General features: G+C 44.9%; 1 protein-coding gene across 4 annotated transcripts; it reads right to left on the bottom strand.

Annotated features, from left to right (window-relative positions):
* Window positions 1–1,392: 1,392 nt before the first annotated feature.
* Window positions 1,393–21,118, bottom strand: vars2 (valyl-tRNA synthetase 2, mitochondrial). 4 transcript variants are annotated; one of them, XM_085397087.1, is made up of 30 exons: window positions 20,770–21,118; window positions 19,527–19,608; window positions 19,345–19,445; window positions 18,134–18,255; window positions 17,994–18,060; window positions 17,764–17,861; window positions 17,600–17,681; window positions 17,016–17,135; window positions 16,461–16,569; window positions 16,299–16,387; window positions 15,810–15,900; window positions 15,583–15,710; window positions 15,401–15,504; window positions 13,482–13,563; window positions 13,300–13,376; window positions 13,094–13,181; window positions 12,793–12,886; window positions 11,211–11,281; window positions 11,014–11,139; window positions 10,817–10,921; window positions 10,375–10,443; window positions 10,218–10,296; window positions 9,709–9,839; window positions 9,208–9,288; window positions 8,359–8,511; window positions 7,829–8,080; window positions 5,882–5,993; window positions 4,494–4,696; window positions 3,466–3,615; window positions 1,393–1,725 (listed from the first exon to the last, which is right to left on the bottom strand). In XM_085397087.1, the coding sequence occupies exons 1-30, from the start codon at window positions 20,926–20,928 to the stop codon at window positions 1,648–1,650; spliced, it is 3,303 nt and encodes a 1,100-aa protein (XP_085253213.1). In that variant the 5' UTR covers window positions 20,929–21,118; the 3' UTR covers window positions 1,393–1,647. The 4 variants fall into 4 exon arrangements, with proteins under 4 accessions (XP_085253213.1, XP_085253210.1, XP_085253211.1 ...); XM_085397084.1 differs by lacking the exon at window positions 9,208–9,288 and having other exon boundaries at window positions 20,770–21,116; XM_085397085.1 differs by lacking the exons at window positions 9,208–9,288; window positions 19,345–19,445; window positions 19,527–19,608 and having other exon boundaries at window positions 20,770–21,117.
* Window positions 21,119–21,287: the final 169 nt, after the last annotated feature.

Below are 21,287 nucleotides of genomic sequence, written 5' to 3'. Positions count from 1 at the left end.
TTTACTAGATTGGAGAGCTGAACGTAGGCCATCACATGGTAGTTACAGTGTAGCCTTCAAATCCAAAACAAGACTGGGTTTATGCAAGATCTTGGGCACAAGGAGACTTACCCACTTTATGTACTGGCAGTGGTGTTCATCCAGGAAGTCATGGACCCCCAGTTACCGTCTTGACTTCTCTTTGGCTAACAGCTGTTTCCTTTTGTTATTAACTTCCACCGACTGCAATTATTCCAGTACTCCAACTCCAAAGCTAAATCATCACAACTGCACCAAACTGTAACCTAGATGTAACCCTAAAGCTTTGAAGTTAAAACACAGTTTGAATAAATGTGACAAAAAAAGGTTTCCTCACTTCAGTGGTTAAACAAGATAACCAAATACTCAACAGCACATGTTTGGAACGAGGACTGTGGCATAATCTCGAGGTTCTTTCTTTATTTCTAGGAAAGCTGATACTTTCCAGCTAAAATTAAGGCTCGCTGCTCGGCACAATCACAAATGTGCCAGGAAGTATGTACATCTGAGTGTGCGCAGCCTGTCCCAGCTGCAACTGGGGAAGAAGCTTGGAAAGGTCTTCCTACACTCACTCAGGGTGTTTGGCTGAGCACTTCTTAAGAACGGTGCAACCTGCTCATGAATAGGTAGAATCCCTGGGAGTGTTTTTACTTTTCTTTGCTTATGTGATCTAATTAAGGATGTACCGCTGGGGGCGCAGAGAAGTTCTGAGGAGTTGAGGTTAATAACTTCTGGATAGGCAGTTTTCAGAATTTGGGTAAAAGCTGTTTTCTGGCAAACTGTCACAGCTACTGACCGCCTGCATGACAGACAAACAGGGAACGTCTGCAGCCACACAAAACCACCATAACTAGGACTGTTAACCTGTGGAAAACATGGCTGTGAAATCTGGGCAGTTCTTGACGACCCCGATGAAACTCACAGGCTGAAACATGTTGGTGAAGTAATAAAGCTGATCTTTATGCCAAGTGTTGCTTGAGCTTTGAACTCAGACCGCTCTTCTTGTCTCTTTGGGAGAAGGTGAAGCTGTGCAGGAAAACCTTCATTCTGTCATTAGATACGAGTGCTGACTTCCTGCTGTTTATAGCAAAGTAAGAGGATGAATTTCTGTATGAACACTCTAAGTTATCTTTCTACATTTAGTCTCTAATCGATGTATTTAAAAAAAAAATAAAAATTGAATTTCTATGATGTATTTATTTTCTATCAATAGATTAACTGCTGTTTTAGTTCGCATGTTAGTTATTTAGCCTCCTTTATTCGCTCCATGATTCTTCTGGGGTCTAAATTATGATATACTCAAAAAGTGCTTTCCCACAGCAATATTCAGATTTGAAATGCATTCATGGTAAAACAATGAAAATGAAAAGTTGATCATAAAAATTATTTTAAAATCAGAGTTTTTAAAAGGCCAGAACAGAAGACAATATTTGTGGAATAAGAGCAACAGATCAAATGCAGATGCTTCCACTATGCTCAAAACACCTGGAGCCAGACAGGACTGCTACTTATACAGTGTATAACTCCATTACATAATATAAAGTTCATATTTTTGACTATAATATTATAAATAATGAAACAGCAGCTTTTTTCCTACAGCAGTCCACACAGCTACTGCGAAGGCTTCAGTTACTCTGCTGTTTGCATCTCTTGCAGCAATTTCAGTTGATCCTCAACAGTTTTCAGTTCCTGCTCCAAAGCAGACACCTGCACACACAGAGTAGAACATATGAAAATACAGAGATGGATACAGTGCTAGTATGAACTCACAGAGTGAATGTTCTCTGCACAATGACACAACAACAACTGATGACACCATTAGCATTTACATGCGTTTCCTTGCTTTCACTGTGCAAAATCTCACAGGATTGCATAACGACAGCAGGAAGCCACATATTAGCTTAAGATGACTGTGCATTTTAAAATTGAGTGTGGCCTAGGCTTAGGAGGAGATCCACCGTGTACGTGTGGCGGGGTGCGGCTCAGTTGCAGGGGAGGGGTGGAGGAGTGGTGTCAGGGGAGGTTGACGTGCACCTGATCTCCATCAGTGAACCAGCCTCCCATGTAAGGATGGTGCCTGGACCGGAGGGGAGAGGTGTGTATGTCGGTGTGTGCAGAGCAGATGAATACCTGCTGGTGCTTTGTGAATGAGGAAAAACATCTAAGACATCAAAGGTACCAGAATGTGCAAAGCTGGTGTCCTCATTCTGTCACAGTGGTGCTGAAACCCAGCCGCAGCACGACGGAACCACAACCAGCCCAACCAACTGAGATGCTGGCCCAGATGATGGCTAAGATCATGGCTAGAGAGAGCAGAAGGAGCCAGCGGCAGTGTTTTACCACCAGCGGGAGAAGCTACGGGGCCAGTCTTAGTCCTGGACAAAAATACTGGAGAACCTGGGAGCTGCTTGGTTACCCGTTGAGGCCTGCATCGTAGAGCTGGTGGTACAGTTCATCGCGGGGCTTTCCGCAGAAGCCGCGGAGTGGGTCTGCACCACCCAACCAGTCTGGATGCGGCTGTTGGTTTGGCCGTGAACAACTTCTTCCACTTTCTCCCTTTGATTTACTGTTTGGGAGAAAGCTGTGGGAGGCGTTGGACAGGATTCAAGAAAACTGGTCTAAGCCCACACAAAAATTTAGATGTGTGTGAAGTTGGACGGCGGGAGGTACAGTAGGAACCACTTGGGGGGCAGGTGGATAAACGGCAGCCATCGCATCCTGCCCACGGCCTAAGACTGAAACAGAGCTGAGGCGGTTCTTGGGGCTGGCTGGGTACAACCGCCAGACTGACTGACCTCATCCAAAAGGGTACCCCAGATTGGTCTAATGGACGGAGCAGTGCCAGGCGGTGTTTATTGCAGGTAAAGAAGGGTCTCTGTGGGAAACCCCTGCTCTACACGCCTAGCCTTTTTCTACCTTTTGTTCTGCAGACTGATGGCTCAAAAAGGGGCTTGGGGGCTGTTTTGTCAGGGGGTGTGGCTCAGCTGCAGGGGGCAGGTGGAGCAGTTGGTTCATAGTGTGGTGTCATACGCACCTGATCTCCAACACCAAACCACGCCTCCCCTTTAAGGACGGTGCTGGGACAGGAGGGTGGAGGTGTATGCAGGGCAGCTGAACAGCAACAAATAAAAAGCACCAGAATGTGCAAAGCTGGTGTGTGGCTCCTCATTCTGCCACAGCAGGATTCGAGGTTTTTGAGTGGAAGAATGTACGTATATGTACGAGGTTTCATATAATCTCCTATTTTAAATTGTAATTTTTATTTATCAGCAAAATCTCAGCATCAGTCTTTGAAATGTTCAGTGCACCACTCTACAACCATCTGTTGGTTAGAGAGCGATAACAGCAGTGCCATTCCCTGAGCTTTGATTCTCTCTCTCCAAACCATGAAGCTGACTCAGATACAGTGAAGCAGTTACAAACAAAGCTGCTGCAGGTCTCCTTCACCTTACTGTCCATCTGCTCCCGGACATGAGAAGGAACCTTGGTGAGGTAGCTTGGAGACTGGACTCTGGCAAGGATTTGATCCAGCTTTGGGACGAGCCTGTCTCTGCGCTGAGAGAGCTGCACGATCTGTTTCTCAATGTTCATTCCACTCTGAGAGACACAACACAGTACGTTAGACATGACCAGCATCCTCATCACCACTGCAAAAACATCCAACAGGAACAGGATGGGATTCTCATCACAGTGCAAACATGACGTGAACAATGTGTGCTTCTCTGAAGAGTTATTAGATTTGCTTAAGCAAAGGTCACATGACATTTAATATTCGTCGATTACGTGCATTTATTTATACACTACTCTCATAAGGTCACAGCATTTCAATGGAGTTCAGGTCCACACTGTGACTGGGATATTGCAGCACCTTGACTGTGTTTGGGTACATTGTCCCGATGCACGACTCCAGTTTTGGCTGTGGGACAGATGCCCTCACCTCTGACTCGTCTGTGTACAGAGGAGCTCCTGGTCTTCAGTGGCTTCACCTGAAAGCGCTGCTGATGATCTAAGAAGCTTGGAGAGAAAAACGACTGGACTTCTCTAAGTTTCTTGAAGACGTTTCACCTGTCGTCTGAGAAGCTTCTTCAGCTCTAAGGCCAAAGGTGGCGGCTCCCAGATATTAATATTATAATCTGTACTGTGTAAGAGGGTAGTTGACCCACTACTGATCATGTGCCTATTCACACAAGATGTTTATCTCCTTGGCTCATGGTGTTCGTGCCAGCAAACTGCCAAAACTGCACACTTGGCGATGATCAACCAATCAAGTTATTAGCGTAACCTGACTGCTCCTTACTTATTAAACCCTGCGCATTACAGATTGGGTTCATATCCTAGAGTAAATAATTTCATTCGCAGTATGTCAGATGATAATCCCAATGCTGAAAGACTAAACTGTCAGTCAGTCCAACACACAAAGTTAATTCATTAACAATGAAGTTCATTGCTTCATGCAGAAGAAGCCCGATACGTACTTGAACGTGAAGATGTAGCTGACATGTGTGGTCCACCACACCAACGAGGCTTGTTTTGGGTGGAGAAGTGGAGTGTACAGACGGGGGGATACTGCCTCTGTCAGAACAGCAGATGTGAAGGTCGGAGATTCGGCTTAAAGTGCTAATCGCTGACCCGAAGCGAAGGAGGACCTCGGCCTGGCTGGGCGAACACACTGCCCACACTGAAACCATCGAGATTTAAAGAAATTAAAGCATGAAATCATTTTTGTTCTTTTCTTAAAGAATAAAGGTCCTGCCACAGCTGAGTGTGGCTCTCAAGGAGCTTTCAGAGTTTTGGCTACTTTGTTACACATATTCAGGCCAGTGCTCATACCTGACCATTTTCAAAGGAATGTTTTATGTTTGTTTGTTGAACCTCTGAATAATTCACGCATTTTAAAAAAAAAAAAAAAGAGAGAAAAGTGAAGAACCAGTGTTGTGTCTACACATAACTTAGCAACTTAGCAAAGAACCAATTTTAAGTGAAGCCTTTGGCACTTTGTTACAAGTGTCAAAAACACAGTTTGTTCCCATTTTTGAATACCAAGAAAAATACCAAAGATACCAGTTTGACAAGCATTAAATGGTATTCTTACACAAACAAGACGATTCCAAAAAAGCTGCAAGTTAAAAATTTGGCATATATTAGTATGCAAAACATACTGCACTAGCAAAGAGCTGAAACAAAACCTGAACAATCAGCTATTTACTGGTCCATCTACTGTCAGAAATGGTCCCAGTGGAAGTGCAGCTGTCAAGAAGCCGTTCTTAATGAAGCCGAGAAAAAACAAACTGAGGCATGAAAATTATGCAAGACGTGCACTGATGATCAAAACGTGTCTGATGGAGAGAAATCCAAATCTGAAACTTTTGGTTCAAATCATTGAATTGTTCAGAGCACATCAGAACAGTGCGTGTCTAGCCTGCTCAGATCCCAAAGCAGTGTGGGATCATCCTGACAGATAACAGAACAAGAGGCAGAAATATCCAAGGAAAAATTCTGAATGTCCTCCAAGAAGCCTGGAGAACTATTCCTGAAGATACTTTTAAGGAGAGCTGTCTCAGAGAGCTCAGGCTGTGAAGAATAAAGCTGGTCCTATGGGAAAACGGGAAATGGGTGCAGCGATTTTTTTTAAATATCTGCAAACCTTTAACTTCTGTGCTGTATCTCCATAAAGTCAGAGTTTGTGCAATATTAAAAAGAAAAAACGCTGCACCCATTTTCCTGGCAAAAAGTGAAGAAATCGCGGGTGACTCAAGACTTTTGCATAGTAATAAAACGTAACTTTGTTGCTATATTTGCTTTCAAGCATTTGCCAGTGGAAGAGTCGGTGTGATAATGGTTATGCCTTCTTGTGCTGACTTACTGTCAGGTTTTGCTTTGGTTATGCCACACTGTGCTCGTAAAGAACGGGCCACTCGGATCACTTCCTGTACCAGCAGGAAATCTCTTTCCTCTTCGGCAAAATGCCAGTGTGCCTGTGAGAATGGAAAGGACCGGGAGGTTAGAGAACTAACACATCAGCTGAAGTCCACGGACAGTGTTGTAAAGAGTCTTTTAATAACTCTGGGACAGTTTTCAGTCCTGGACTAAGAAAGCATCTCAGTGTCCAGGTTAGTGTGGAGAAAACCCTCGGTAAAAAGTAAAAGTTTAGAAGCTTGTTATTCTGGCTGGATCATGTGACCTTCGTTATGCCACAGTAGAGCATTTTCTCTCTTTTATTACCACGCATTCACTTGCAGCTGCTGGATGTTACCAAGTTTGCACCTTCTCTTTCCCCGGTTTGTGCTTCCTCCTCTTTGGCTCTTTCTCTCTGCAGGCATGTCTGACTCCACTGAGTTGCGTTTGCTCGTCCCACAAATAGGTTTTTTCATCTTTTCTTTTTCAGGTCATGTTGTAGGACTGTCTTGGTTGACACGCCTCTGCAACATTCACTCTCCTCAGGCTTTGGGAAGGCCTGTGCCAGGGTACTGGAGGTGTGAGTCTGTCTTTTCATTGTGGTTGTGGATTGCTGGACCAACTCTTCCTCCTCGCATGGATATTCGCGGTTTCATGGGAGTTTGCCGAACTAGTTTACATGTGCTTTGTGGATTTGGAGAAGGCATTCAACCGCATCCCTCTGGGTATCCTGTGGGGAATTGCAGGGGAATACATTGTATTGGGCTTATCCAGGCTCTGTACAAGTGTTGCTAGAGCTTGGTCCACATTGTTGGTAAAATATCAGAGTTATTCTTTCTGTTCATCATTTTTATTTGCTGAATTTTTCTTCTCAGAGTTTGCAGCTGAAATTGAAGCAGCTTGGCTGAAAATTAGCTACAAGTCCAAGACCACGGTCCTTAGAGAAGGGCGGAGTGCTCACTGTGACGATTTAAGTAAGGAGAGCAGGAGTGACAGTGCACTCTGAACTGGTCTGTTGTATTGTGGTGACACACTCACATTCAGAAAGAGCCAACTGTGAAAGCAAAGGTGTTGCTGGTCCATCTACATTCATACCCTCACCTATGATCAGGAGCTTTGGGTAATGACCAAATGAGATGAGAGCAATCCTGGGTTCAGCCTTAAGGAGAGGGTGAGGATCTTGGTGAGGGGCTCAGAGTCGAGCTGCTCCTCTTCCAAATCCAAAAGAGCCAGATGAAGTATTTGGCCACACCAGGCTTGGGTGTTCTGGGAGGAGGCTCAGTAGCTGATTAGATTAGTGCCAGTAGAGGGATGGACAGACATTTAAACCTTCAGGAGTAATTACTGGTGAACTCTCTCTTTCCCAAACGTTCAGAGAGTTTATTTCCTGCTATCAATATAAGATCATCTAATCTATGTTATTGTGGAGAGTTGATCTTACAGCCTCAAGATTATGGCTGTTGTCAGCTGGACCTTATTTACTGTCCCTCAGTCTGTGGGCGTACAAACTGGGCAGTGTGATCAATATTATCTGCTTCTCCAGTGATATCTGTCACTGAAATATTATTAAAATCTTGAATTACACTATAATTACAGTAAATGTCTCTGGGTGAAGCTCACCTAATAAGCAACAACAGTCGTGTTCTGTTTCCTTCTGCTTGCTGTGAGTTTTAGTGTCTCAAGTTTGCCTGAACATGTTTGGATCCGTCTCTGCTCGTCATCTCTGACAGGAGAGGTTTCTGCCAAGCTGGTACTTGGTTTACTCTGACTGGAATAACTTGAGATTGGTAGAAATTTGGAATTTTCCTAAATCCAGATATCAATGCACATTAGCAGGGTTGTTTTTAGCGTTATTTAAGACAAGAAGGTGCTTTCCTGGGGGCTACAAACACTTGAAAACCTCAGAAAGCCCTACCAACTGAGCGGAGCGGGGGTACGGCTGTAAACACAGGCTGGTTTGTGCAGCAGCTTCGGGTGCAAACGGCTGAAGTCTCTGCCACAGCTCCTCAGTGATGAACGGCATGAAGGGGGAGAGCAGGGCCAAGGACACAGACACACAGTGATAGAGAACAGCGATGGCCGCCTGCCTCGCGTCACCACTGTGCTCTGCGTCGGTTGTGAGGACGACTTCCTGGTCCTGCTGGGTCAGCAGAGGCTTTATATACTCCTGCAAATACACACAGAGCAAAGTGACAGCAGCTCATTCAGTGCTGGGCTAACTGCTGGCTTAGCGCTAACACTTTAGTCTTAATTAGGTTAATCTCTTTGCATTAAGCTTTGAGCCTCCATGTTTCCATGGAGAAACCAGATAAATATATCACCTTCTCTCTTTTTTTTTTAGACAGAGCAGTAAGAAGATCAGTGGAGATACAAAGGAAACCCTCTTATCTGGTCTGTTGGGATGATCAAAGTCTACGCATGTCCTGGGACAGTTGTGCTCCTCACCATGTAAATATCACACAGGCTGTGGACCCAGAAGGAGTACAGGGCAGACGTGACGCTGTGGAGCTCATAAGCTTCAAAGGCCTGCTCACACTGCCCAACCGTGCTGTGTAGTCTGGAGCAGATCCAGCGGTCCATGCTGCTCAGAGGAGCTGTCTGCAGAGGCAAACACTGTGAACGAGGCGCTTCCAGTGTACACAGTCAAGTTTATGATGCCAGATTAGAAGAAGATGATAAAAGTAAACATTTTTCAGATGTCTTTTCCTCCACGCTGTCAAACAGCGTGTGAAACAGGCACAAACAGACAAGATTTCCCACACCTCAAACCTCTGAGAGACGGCACAGCTGTTTGTAAAGTGGGAGTGGGGGGTCAGCGTGTCGTGCTCAGACTACGTCCACACTCGCCCGGATAGATTTGAAAACGGCGTTTTTGTCTGAAAACACTCGTTTTCAGCCGTTTTCACAGTTGTGCGTCCACATTGAAACGGCCCAAAACGCTTACGTGCAGTCCTGCGCAAAAACGAGTGAGAACTAAAGAATTTGAAGAAAAGCTATCTGATATTCATCTTTTTTTAGGGCTGTCAAAATTGAGAGCAATCAAAACAACTGCTGTATAATGCCCTCCGCTATCTTTGTTGAATTGGTCACATGACTGCATCACATGACCAACATGCGTCATCGTTTTCGAGTGTCCACACTGCGCCGCGTCTCAGTGTGGACGGGAGGCCAAACCGTAGAGAAAACTGAGTTTTCAAAGGCATTAGTGTGGACGTAGCCTCAGTGTCCACGCCGTTAAAACAAAGCTGTCATGATGCATTTTGATATTTGAGAAGAACTGTAGTTCATTTTAACCTGGTGTATTTCTCTTGGTGTGCATGTTTGGTCCCTGTGTTGTGAAGAACAACAACGAGTTTCCTCCAGCTTTGGATCCGACTCAACGAAAAAAAACCAAAAAAAGATCTTTTAGGATCAGCAGATAGATAATTGAGTCAGAGAGCTCCATGGTAACTGGTCAGCTGACCTGATCACTCTGTGCGAGGCAGCCAGTGTTGTTGTATTAGTCTGCTTCTATGTTTTGACAGGACCGTGGAGACGCCCAGGACTCTGTGTTTATGAGGGACAAACTTCTTTCCCTTGCTATAGAGAACCTCTGACAGCCTTTGTACAAAAACACTTTCCTCTCTTTTTACACTTGTGTTACATTCAACACAGCTCAGTGCTCATACTCTGATATGTAGGCTCAGTCCTTCAAAAAACAAAACGCCACACACACACACAGCCTTTTTCAAACAACAACAAGTCTATAAGGTAAGAAGAAGCGTTCCAAATCGTCTGACATCGTTCTTGCTGTACCTTTGCTATAGTTTCCAGTGTTGCTCCGTTCTCACTCAGCACTCCCAATGTGAACCTTAAGGTCTGCCACATCTTATTACAGAAGTGTCTGCAGCTCAGAACCTGAGCGACAGACAGACTGATGTCTTCTCCTGACAACAGGCAAAAGTGAAAACGTTACACACAGTAAAAAGACAAAGCAGCAGCCCACCGGTCTAACATGGATCACTTGTTTGATTGTTCTGCTCCCCAGCAGTTAGTTACAAGTTAGGAACCTCTGACTGTGATGAAAGATGAGATGTTATCACCCTGATAACATCTCATAAGCTACTTGAAGGTACCCGAGATGGTTTTAACCTTCTGTGTTGTAATGACGGCTGGCTTTTATGTGAAACAGGGATCAATAATATGTTATGCAGTCACTTTTAACTCTAGTGAACATATGCATCACATCTTCTTTCCCGTGACGCTGTCTTCCACATTCATTCGCTCTGACAAATTGCTTCCCGTCAGAGGAGGGACTCACTCACCCTGCATTTTGTGAGAGCAAAGGGCAAAGCGCAGAGCATCAGTCCCACACTCTGGGATCCCCGCGGGGAAGTCCTTCCTCTGTGGGGAAGCAGATGTAGCAGACAGATAAGAGTGGGAATAAAGAGAAAGAACGAGTCGGGAGGGAGGGGAGCTGACCTGTGCTTCCATTGCAACCAGCTGCTCCCTCGGATCCAGGTTCCCCTCCTTCACTTTTGCTTGAAGTCTCTAAGAGGACGGAGGAAACCACATCGTTTAAGGTGAAGAGCAGACGGCTGTGCCGCGGTGACAGCTGTACTGCTTACAACTCTGCTATGCATCTTCTCAGCAACTCAGAGGCTGTGAGACAAAATAAAAATGCAATCTTTCGCCAGCTGTTGTTAGCTCTCTACACCGCGCTGTAGCAGTAAAGACAAATCAATAACTGCTTTTCTTTAAGACGTCTAGAATGAGCAAAAAAGTGAATAAATGTAACCATTTCCTTAAAATAGAGCGTAACAACAAAACAGACGCTAACATGATGTTTCTGACACTAGTTTAAAGATGCCGGGGCTCTTCACTGAGTGAGACGGATGTCAGACAGTCATTACGGCCTTTTTACCTCCAAAGAGACTCCGTGTATAACGTCTAAGGGGTCGATGACATTTCCCAGAGATTTACTCATTTTTCTGCCATATTTATCTCTCACTAGTGAATGAAACAGGACCTAAGAGACAGGAAGGAAACGGGATGAGAGACAAAAATAAAATAACAGGATATGCTGAGGCTGTAGTCCATTTTCTCATTATTATAAGTAACCTGTTTAAATGGTAGCTGCCCGGTCAGCTCTGTTCCAAGCATCACCATCCTGGCAACCCAGAAAAAGATGAGGTCACTGCCCGTCTCCAGGACAGAGTTAGGGTAAAACTGCTGCAGGTCAGCGGTCTGTGGAAAGAGTGGGTGGGTTAGGGATGAGGGTTGCTTCTTTTTACATTCAGTCAGAGGAAGTCCAGTACCTGATCTGGCCAGCCAAGCATGGCAAAGGGAAAGAGCGCAGAGGAAAACCATGTATCCAAGACATCTGGGTCTGAAACAGGGAACAATGTAGCTGAATTCTGACACACCTCACATCCTTTCAGTTTATCTCAACATCAACAGTCCAGCTCAGTAAACCACTAACTGGACCCATTACCATTTTTGTCACACGTTTCAGATCATCAAACAGTTTTATATTAGACAAAAATAAGTAAACTTAAAAAAAGACTGTTTTTAAATTTATACAGGAGAAAAAGCTATCCAAACCCAGCTGTTCAACTAAGAAAGGCAGACAAAGTGAAGTAAGCCAGAAGATGTCAAAAACCAGCACACTGAGATCCAACCACTGACATCTGTGACTCCGACACGAGTACAGAGGCATTTACCATCAGTCATCCACACATGGAGAAAGCAGTGCGAACCTTCACAGGAGCGACCAGTCTGACAAAATTACTCAGAGTGCACCGACGACTCGTCCGGGAGGTCACAGAAGAAGCTAGAACATCAAAAGAAGACCTCGGTCGTCTCAGTTAAGGTCAGAGCTCGCGATTCAACAACCTGAATGAGAGCAAACATGGCCTCCACGGGAGAGTTCGAGGAGGAAACCACTGCTGACAAGAACAGGAAGGGTCGCCTCACAAAAACACCCTCAATGTAGCCGACTTGAAATAATTCTACAAAGAAGACTGGCTCAGTGTGAACGACTCATTAGCAACACAACACTCAAGTTCCTACAGCGAGGGTGGCAGCAGGCGTTTGGAGTCTGAAGCCTGCTGGTTATCTTAGCCTGACATAAAACCTGCTTCACAACCTGAAACGTGTGACAGACATGCACCAAAAAACCTACCAAACTATCAAGTAGGCAACTAATACTTTTACACAGCAGTGTGTAATAATCATGAACATGTTCAGACCCGTCTCATTAGATCAGCGAATCCTTGTCCTCGTCATTTAGCCGGCAGTAGCACAGTCATATTAGTGGTTTACAGAAAAAACAACAGCAACAAATAACTAGAAAAAGTTGCATTTCCTGCAAAAATGCAGCGTAAATGGCATGTAGTGGAATCTGAAAACAGCAGGAGGAGAACTGTCTGCTGAAAAGAGGTGAAGAAGCTGAAATTTGTGTTGAAAAGAGTTTAAAAAATTGAAGTGTTAACTGAAGCTTCTTATGTCATAAGCGGGATTCGAACCCGGGCCTCTCGCTCGGAGAACAGCTGCTCATCTCACTGAGCTAAAACACGGCTCAGCCCGGCAAACCAAACTGGTGATCACACTGATAATGTGTAAAAAGCTTAATATCTCAAAAAGTATAAGAGTTATGAGCACCAAAAGATATATCACGCTTCAGCAGAAAGAGCAGAACAATTTAAAGTTTGATTGGTGAAAATCGGCTGAAAACTGAGGGACTAGTTCAGCAGCAAAAAATTGATAAACTTTAGAATAATAATAAAGTTTAAAGAGAAACAGGAACACAATAGTGTGAACGCCTCACGGCATTCACACAATAAGGTAACAATGTGTAGATACAGCAGCAGGTTAAAGGTCAGGAGGGAGGTGAGTCACCCCGAGTCAATGTGACGGCATCTGGCTTCAATCCATATTTGACAGCAGCTCTCTGACGGGCCTCGTCCTCGCTGCGTCCCCAAACCCACTGCTCCTGCACGCACACACACACACACACACACACACACACACACACACTGCAGACTGGAACAGACTGACACTGGTGTACAATGTAGGGATTATCAGATAATTCACAAAATAATCTACAAACTCTGTGCAGTCCTTTTGGTTCCTCTGCATGAAACTGTCAATCACAGGCGACACAAGCGTGCTGTTTTTGGAAGTTTTCCCACACACTAACCTCTTGTTGTCCCTCATAACTCGGAAGCATCACTTTGTAGGCAGGGATCTGATGACCCCACCAGAGCTGCCTGGATATGCACCAGTCACTGCACAGCAAACAGAGGCACATTGTTCACAACCCACATGTTCTGTGACAAGAGCTGCATTATTGTGAGAGTGGTGTCATTTCACACATGTCACTGACGACACACGCTGCCACACAACCTGATGTTGGACAGCCAGTTCTTCCACGTCTTTGTGTAGTACTCAGGAATGATTTCCAGCCGTCTTTCCTCGACAGCCTGACCGGGAAAGACCACACCTCCGTGACGATAGTGACCCGGGAACTTTTTCACAAATTTTACTTTTGAAAGCAAGTCATGGAATCGATACAGCTGTAAACTGACCTGCACAGCTTTTTTTGCCATTACATCACACCGGACAAACCATTGGTTTCTTAGAAGAGGTTCAATGATGTCTCCTGAGCGGCTAAAACAGAGAGGAGAGTGGAAAAAAGAATCAGGAAAGAGAAACCACAAAGAAGAACATCTGCAAATGAGCAGGAAAAATAAATAATAATCAGGCCCCATCTTATCTCAATGACCTTGTAGTACCATATCACCCTATTAGAGCACTTCGCTCTGCAGGCCTACTTGTTGTTCCTAGAGTATTTAAAAGTAGAATGGGAGGCAGAGCCTTCAGTTTTCAGGCCCCTCTTCTGTGGAACCAGCTTCCAGTTTGGATTCAGGAGACAGACACTATCTCTACTTTCAAGATTAGCCTTCAAACTTTCCTTTTTGCTAAAGCATATAGTTAGAGCTGGACCAGGTGACCCTGAATCCTCCCTTAGTTATGCTGCAATAGACGTAGGCTGCCGGGGATTCCCATGATGCATTGAGTTTTTCCTTTCCAGTCACCTTTCTCACTCACTATGTATTAACAGACCTCTCTGCATTGAATCATATCTGTTATTAACCTCTGTCTCTCTTCCACAGCATGTCTTTATCCTGTCTTCCTTCGCTCACCCCAACCAATCACAGCAGATGGCCCCGCCCCTCCCTGAGCCTGGTTCTGCTGGAGGTTTCTTCCTGTTAAAAGGGAGTTTTTCCTTCCCACTGTCGCCAAAGTGCTGCTCATAGGGGGTCATATGATTGTTGGGTTTTTCTCTGCATGTAGTATTGTAGGGTCGACCTTACCATATAAAACACCTTGAGGCGACTGTATAAATAAAACTGAAGACTTTGTACATGGAAACAAGCGAAGCATTCAAAAATCTGGTGATGGATATAAAGTAAAGAGGCAGACAGCTGTGCTCTTCACTTGTTTAAACAATTAAACAATTTATTCTGAAGAGGACTGAATGTTTTTCTTGGCTGATCGAGCAAAGCTATAGACAGGTGACAAATTAAAGGAAAGAAAGGCATAAAAAGAACTACTTCAGTGCACATTGGCATTATTTCAAGTCATGGGAAAGCTGTGGAAGCGCTCCTTTAAAAAAATTAAACAAATTCTCTGATTTGGTGTTTTGATGATGGTGATGAAGAGTAGTGGCTATTATACTGGTCCAAAATCCCTGATAGGCGAGATCTGGAGACTATATTGACAAGAGGTGGGACCTTCAGGCCTCGAGGGCCGGCATCCTGCAGGTTTTAGATCTCACCCTGGGTCAACACACCTGAATCACACGATTAGTTCATTAGCAGGCATCTGGAGAACTGCAGGACATGTTGAGGAGGTCATTTAAATCAGCCGAGTTGGATCAAGGACACATCTCAACCTGCAGGACACGAGGCCTGGAGTTGGACACCCCTGATGTAGACCATTACAATTTCTACTGTTTACTCTGCATCAAGTCCTGCAGTGCCCCCTGCTGTCCTATGGATGAATTAACTGTGATCATAAGGTTCTCATATAGACAGCTTTGTACTGATTTGGGGTCCGGGACCACGTGAGAGACTGAGGGCTAATAAGCTTCATATAAAGAGATCAGGATATATTCGTGCGCCCCTCACAGCAGTCCCAGCTTCTCATGTGGCTTTGTGGGAAATTAATTACTGACCTCTGCTCCGAGGGGACAAGTGGAGCTAACCCACGACGGCAAAATTCCCCAAAAGCAAAACCGAGCCCTCTGAGCTGGTCACTGCGAGGGATCAAGCATTCAGGCTTTCCCTTTAATCGATGCACCGACACAAAAACCAGTTCAAACTCTGTACTATGGTGTCAGCTGGCACAAAACGCTCTAATGAAAAGACTCTGCACACAACACGGTCCATCCAGTTCCTTTAGAGCAAACACTCAGACGTTGAGCGTGCATGCGCTGCTGTACCTGCAGACGGGTAAACTCATGGCATGAGCTTTTCTTCCTCTGAACAGTCTTTTCTCAACCAGAGCATCCACAACCAGCTGTCTGGCATCAAAACGCTTCACTCCCTTCACAAAGAAAAAGAACAGTGAAACCCAAAGACACACAACAAACTCACACACGTATACAAACAGGTAACACAGCACCTCCAGCCACTGTCCACAGGACCCTGTCATCGTCCCATCGCCAGCAATCACAGTCAGGCGTGGAAGTGAGTGTCTCTGTGAGAGGACAAAGTCTGTGTGGTCATGAGCAGGAGTCACCTTCACTGCACCTGCAAAAGACAAACAGGAAGTGGGCGGATACCACGGGTCAGAGGGCTGAACACATCCACAGGAACAGTGTCACGTCAGGTGTCAGGTGTGGTCGTCACCAGTTCCAAGCTCCACGTCCACCATAGAATCAGTGATGATGGGTAACAGTCTGTCGGTGAAAGGATGTCTGCAGTGCTTCCCATGAACAGTCTGGAAGAAGCAAAGACACGCTCCGTTAAACAAGCGTCACGCTGCTCACGTGGTATCCACTCTTCCAGCCTGCAGTTCATCCATTTGGCCTCCAGGCTTCCTGATGCTGTAGTGCAGGGGTGTCCAACCCCAGGCCTCGAGGGCCGGCGTCCTGCAGGTTTAGATCTCACCCTGGGTCAACACACCTGAATCACACGATTAGTTCATTAGCAGGCCTCTGGAGACCTTCAGGACATGTTGAGGAGGTCATTTAAATCAGTCGTCGTGTTTTCAGCTCACTGATGTTACAACACACTGAGCGGTGTAGGAGATCTGTACTGTTTATTGTCGCTTGTCCTGAAATATTGTCAAACACTCCCACTGAGACACTCCCAGAGTATCTAACATAAACAACTGGCCTGGTATCGAGGATCATCAGGGTGAACAGCTACGGCCACGTCTCCCAGCATAGTCTCTGGACGGGTGGTGGACACCACCACCTCGGTGTCTAAAATACAGAGAAGAGGATCAATGTACAAAACACAGGACACACCATGTCCCAGGATGGTCCCGACACGCACCGTGGCCTTCTACGGGGTACGCAAAGCTCAGCATCGATCCAAACTCCACCTTGTGTTCATAGCCAGGAACAGACAACATGGTCCGGCCGGAGAGCTCCTTCGAGTCCACCTGATGATGAGTTCAAGTGATATTATATCAGAGGCACACTCTGCTCTGTAGCTCATCTAAAAAGCGTACAGCGAGTGCTCATGTGAGCTCCACATTATCAGACTGTAGCATTAGACATGCAAACACATGCTGAAGGTTTTATTGTTCACGTGGAGGCAAAGAGCAGGTTTGGTACCGTTTTCAGCACACACATGGTCTCTGAGTTCTTCCCATAACCTTTAGTTTTAGATATGACATTAACGTCCATGTGCTAAGGAACAAGCAAAGTCAAACCTTGTACACGTTCTTATATAAAAAAGCCACTTATATACAAGTTGTTAATCAATCTGAAAGCTGTCTGGACCCCTGGATACGAGTAACTTTAGGTTGGGGAGAAGACACATTACTGTCTCTATTATTCTGTCCACTTGTTGCATTTGCTATCCATTTATGTAAAGCTGTCTCACCTCTATGTCAGAGATGGCAGATTCCAGGGCACAGCTCCAGCTGACCAAACCCTCTGAGCGATAAATTAGACCAGAGTCACACAGTCGGACAAACGCTGCAGTTACAGCTCTGCTAAAACCCTGAAATCAAATCACAAAAGCAGGATAAACAGTTGAAGGTGCTTTGCCCCATTCACCACTGCAGCTTTACAGCTCAGCTTCAGTGTTTCACTCTGCAATTCTTACGGCACTTTCATTTTCCTGGAGAGGCCACAGGATGGTGCGATTTCTCGTTTAGACGAGCCTGCGTGTGCCGTGGTGAGGAGGCAGAGATGGCTACAAATAAATAAATCTGCCTTACTGGAAACAGGGACGCTGGGAATGACTTATCATCTCTACCCATCGTGTGTATGTGGTGTATGTGCTTACATCGCACCACAGTTTCATATTCGTCTCTCTTTGTACCGCTGCTGCAGTTATTTGTACAGTTTCATAAATCAGCTCGTTAGGATGGTTGAGATCATCTTTCTGGGATGGTTTCATACGTAAAACTCCATCAACACGTTGAATCGCAGAGTAAGGAACATGTGTGACTCCACTCTTACTGGGTCCATGGTGAAACAGGCTCTGCTCCAGTCCAGAGAAGCTCCAAGCTTCCTCAGCTGGTGGTAGATCTCGTCTCCTTTCCTGCAACAGAGGCTCAAAACTCAGCAAACACCGTGCAGGCCACACAGCAGATGTGCTCAGAAGTCCAGATGTGAAGACTCACTCATTCTTCCACTTCCACACCTCCTCCAGAAACTCGTCCCTCGTAAAGTCTCGTCTGTGCTTCCCTGTTTGCCTCAGCAGTCTCCTCTCCACCACCGTCTAAAACACGAGCACATCGACACTCTCAGCACTGAGCATGTGCCACAATCATGATACAAATGTGTTTCCATATTTTGATGTTACTCTGAGGGACACCTGAGAACATGTGAGCCAAACCGTCATCACGCGTACCTGCGTTGCGATACCTGCATGGTCACATCCAGGCACCCACAGCACTCTGCAGCCCTGCATCCGTCTCCTGATGGATACAAACCATCAACACGTGAGCTCAGAGAACAAAGACAACATGCTGCTCTGCTGTTGATAGTTACCATCGAACCAGCGCATCCTCTACAGCTACTGTCAGAGCGTGGCCCAGGTGCAGAGTACCAGTCACGTTTGGTGGAGGAATACACAGAGAGAAGGTCCGATCCCCAGCGTGGGGCAGCCGTTCCTGAGAGCAGGAAGGGAAACACGTTACTGGCGTGCATGTGTGCACACTCGCTCTACAGAACAACTTTTTCCTTTGCTGTAATCAAATATCTCGTAGTGCTGTTGCTCGTGCTTTAGTAACGTATACTTTGTAATTATTGAAAATATTGACTTGACTTCTAAGGATTAAAAAAACATGTTCAGATTCAAATGAAACTGAACATTAAGGTGGACCTTTGAGACTGAGTGAAGTCTCTTTTGCTCCTCGTCGTGCCACCTTTACCTGGATAACTTGAATACAATCAGATCACTCTGACCAAATCTGAGGTGGTCAGGCTTGCAGTGTGATCACATCTCAGGAAGACGCACTTTTCTGTTTTCACAATCACAATGATCCTCTGAAGGCCCAGAAAAATGCACAACAGATTTATTTTCCCAAATAGATCGTTATGGCTTTTACCACATGATTGTCATATTTTATTCGACCTTTATTATTATTATTTATTTATTTTAAGTTATTGCAATTAGAACGGACAGGACTGAGGGACGGGAAAGATGAGGGACAGAGAAGTTGGGAAGAAGAGGAGGAAAAACTCGAGATGAAGAGGGAGGGAGAAAAAAACCCACTGAAAATCTGCTTCATCACCTGCCGAGAGAAAAACAAAAAACAAAAACAACACAGGAGGACATCACAGCAACCTGCCTTCTCCTGTCAAAGGAACAGAAGAAGCAAAGCAATATTTTTTCTACAATAAAAATAATTATTGTAGAAAAAACAAACTGCTTTACAGCAAATAAAGAGCGCACTGCTGGCAGGACAAGGTCAGAAAGGACATAAAGGTCACTTTGGACGCCTGAAAATATGACCAAAGTAGAAGTAACTGTCTGTGACAAATACAAATGTATGTTTTCTGATCAGTGCTCTCAAACAGTTCATCCATTTTCTGCATCACTAAATAAAAAGTATTTATTTGCTATTATTAGCATTAGTATTAAAGCTTAGCTGATTAACCACTTACTCAGTTTGTTTCATAGAAACTGCAAAAAAACTGCATTAAAGTGAATTCATTTTAACTGCAACAGTAATGATTTAACAAGTTCACATGTTTACATGTTGCTCAGGACTGAAGAATCCCTCTTTCTCCCACCACTGATACCAGCTGGACTCCACATACTCTGGACTGTAACACGATGGGAACGGTAAGCTAGTGTCTGCAGGGAAAAAGAAGAAGGACTTTCAGAGCCTGTGAGGAGAAGAGACAGCCGAGCCAGCAGAGGTTACAGGAGAGTCACCTTTCTTTGCCCCAGGAGGTGTAGGAGCAGTGTAAGCAATCTTCTGCTTCTCACTCCACTTTACTGCTTTACCTTCAGCACTCTGCAAACAGAAACATCAGAGCGTGTCTGACTGGCAGCTTCAGCTATCGTATCTCTCATAACTATATTTATGACATCATGGAGTGCATTAGCACAGCACTGAACAAGTCACAAGTCAACACGGTTGAAACACAACAGTGTGTAAAGTAATTGTCCCCTAAACCCAATAACTGGTAGTGCTACCCTCAAGACGTCCAATCGAGTGTTTGAGTTAACAGCCAAGGACTCTTTCACATCACTGTGGAGGAATTTTAGCCCACTCTGCTTTGCATGATTGTTTCCATTCAGACACATTGGACAGATTTTCCAGCACAAGCAGCCACTGATTTCACACATGGCTGTGCAGGTTTGAATAACTTTAATAAATGAAAGCATCATTTAAAGACATAAAGACCTGGATGGCCGCTAACTTTCTGCTTCTTAATTCAGATCAAACTGAGGTTATTGTACTCAGCCCTGAAAATCTTAGAAATATGGTATCTAACCAGATTCTTCCTCTGGATGGCATTACCTTGGCCTCCAGTAACGCTGTGAGGAACCTTGGAGTCATTTTTGACCAGGACATGTCCTTCAACGCACATATTAAACAAATATGTAAGACTGCGTTCTTCCATTTGTGCAACATCTCTAAAGTTAGAAATATCCTGTCTCAGAGTGACGCTGAAAAACTAGTTCATGCATTTATTACTTCCAGGCTGGACGACTGTAATTCATTATTATCAGGAAGTCCAAAAAACTCCCTGAAAAGCCTTCAGCTAATCCAAAATGCTGCAGCAAGAGTCCTGACAGGGACTAGAAAGAGAGAGCAGATTTCTCCTGTTTTGGCTTCCTGTTAAATCCAGAATTAAAATCCTGCTCCTCACATACAAGGTCTTAAATAATCAGGCCCCATCTTATCTCAATGACCTTGTAGTACCATATCACCCTATTAGAGCACTTCGCTCTCGCTCTGCAGGCCTACTTGTTGTTCCTAGAGTATTTAAAAGTAGAATGGGAGGCAGAGGTAACTAATGAGTGCAGCATTAAACTATTACATTATTATTATCATCGATACAACGATGCCAGTATATCTGTAAAAATACACACAAACGCACTAGTACTCTTTCCTTGGGGGATTTGGCAGAGAGCTTTAGCCTTAGTGCTTTGCCTCCCTCTAACTTACACCATGCTGACTCGATAGGATGCCCTCCTCCCGCACTCGTCTGCGCCTCTGCTTCTCGGCGTGGGGTCGAAGTTTGTTTGTGTGAGAAGCTTTAGGTGGGGTGCTGGAACAGAGTCTGGCTGCCCTCCTCAGACTCGGACCAGGACCTGTCCTCCACATCCTCGGTAACTTTACACGCTAGAATGCCCACGCATGCCAGCCACAGCCGTGTAACGTCACTACTTTGTCCCTGCCAACCTGAGGAGAGACGTTTGTATGGAAGCTTTACACAAAATTAAATCCGTGACAAAACGATGTTCCAGTATGGTTTGGTGCTGTTTGTTGACGGGATATTATATTTTCACGGACAACAGGAAACGCACTTGGTCCGTCTGGAAATATCTTCCCCACAGCGTTTCAAGTTAAAGCTAAGAGGAACCGGAACATCCTTCCCGAGTTTAAAAATAAAATAAATTGTGGAAACAGAGTTTTCTATCCAGTTAACTATCTAAACCATTTAAATTCCACACATAATATAA

This window comes from Rhamphochromis longiceps, linkage group LG22 (assembly GCF_057381845.1).
Source record: "Rhamphochromis longiceps isolate RC_006_pf linkage group LG22, R_longiceps_female_GT1.1, whole genome shotgun sequence".
Classification (NCBI taxonomy): domain Eukaryota; kingdom Metazoa; phylum Chordata; class Actinopteri; order Cichliformes; family Cichlidae; genus Rhamphochromis; species Rhamphochromis longiceps.
The sequence above is the reverse complement of the archived record's forward strand: the minus strand, read 5'-3'. Positions and strand labels throughout refer to the sequence as shown.

Bases quoted from the DNA above. Each gene is read 5' to 3' on its own strand.
- vars2 (XM_085397087.1), bottom strand. From the start codon at position 20,928: ATGTGGAGGACAGGTCCTGGTCCGAGTCTGAGGAGGGCAGCCAGACTC. The intron at 17,682-17,763 runs GTGAGTCTTCAC...CCTCTGTTGCAG, and splicing joins GTGTGGAAGTGGAAGAATGA to GAAAGGAGACGAGATCTACC. The intron at 13,182-13,299 runs GTTGTGTGGCAG...TTTGCTGTGCAG, and splicing joins AACTGGCTGTCCAACATCAG to TGACTGGTGCATATCCAGGC.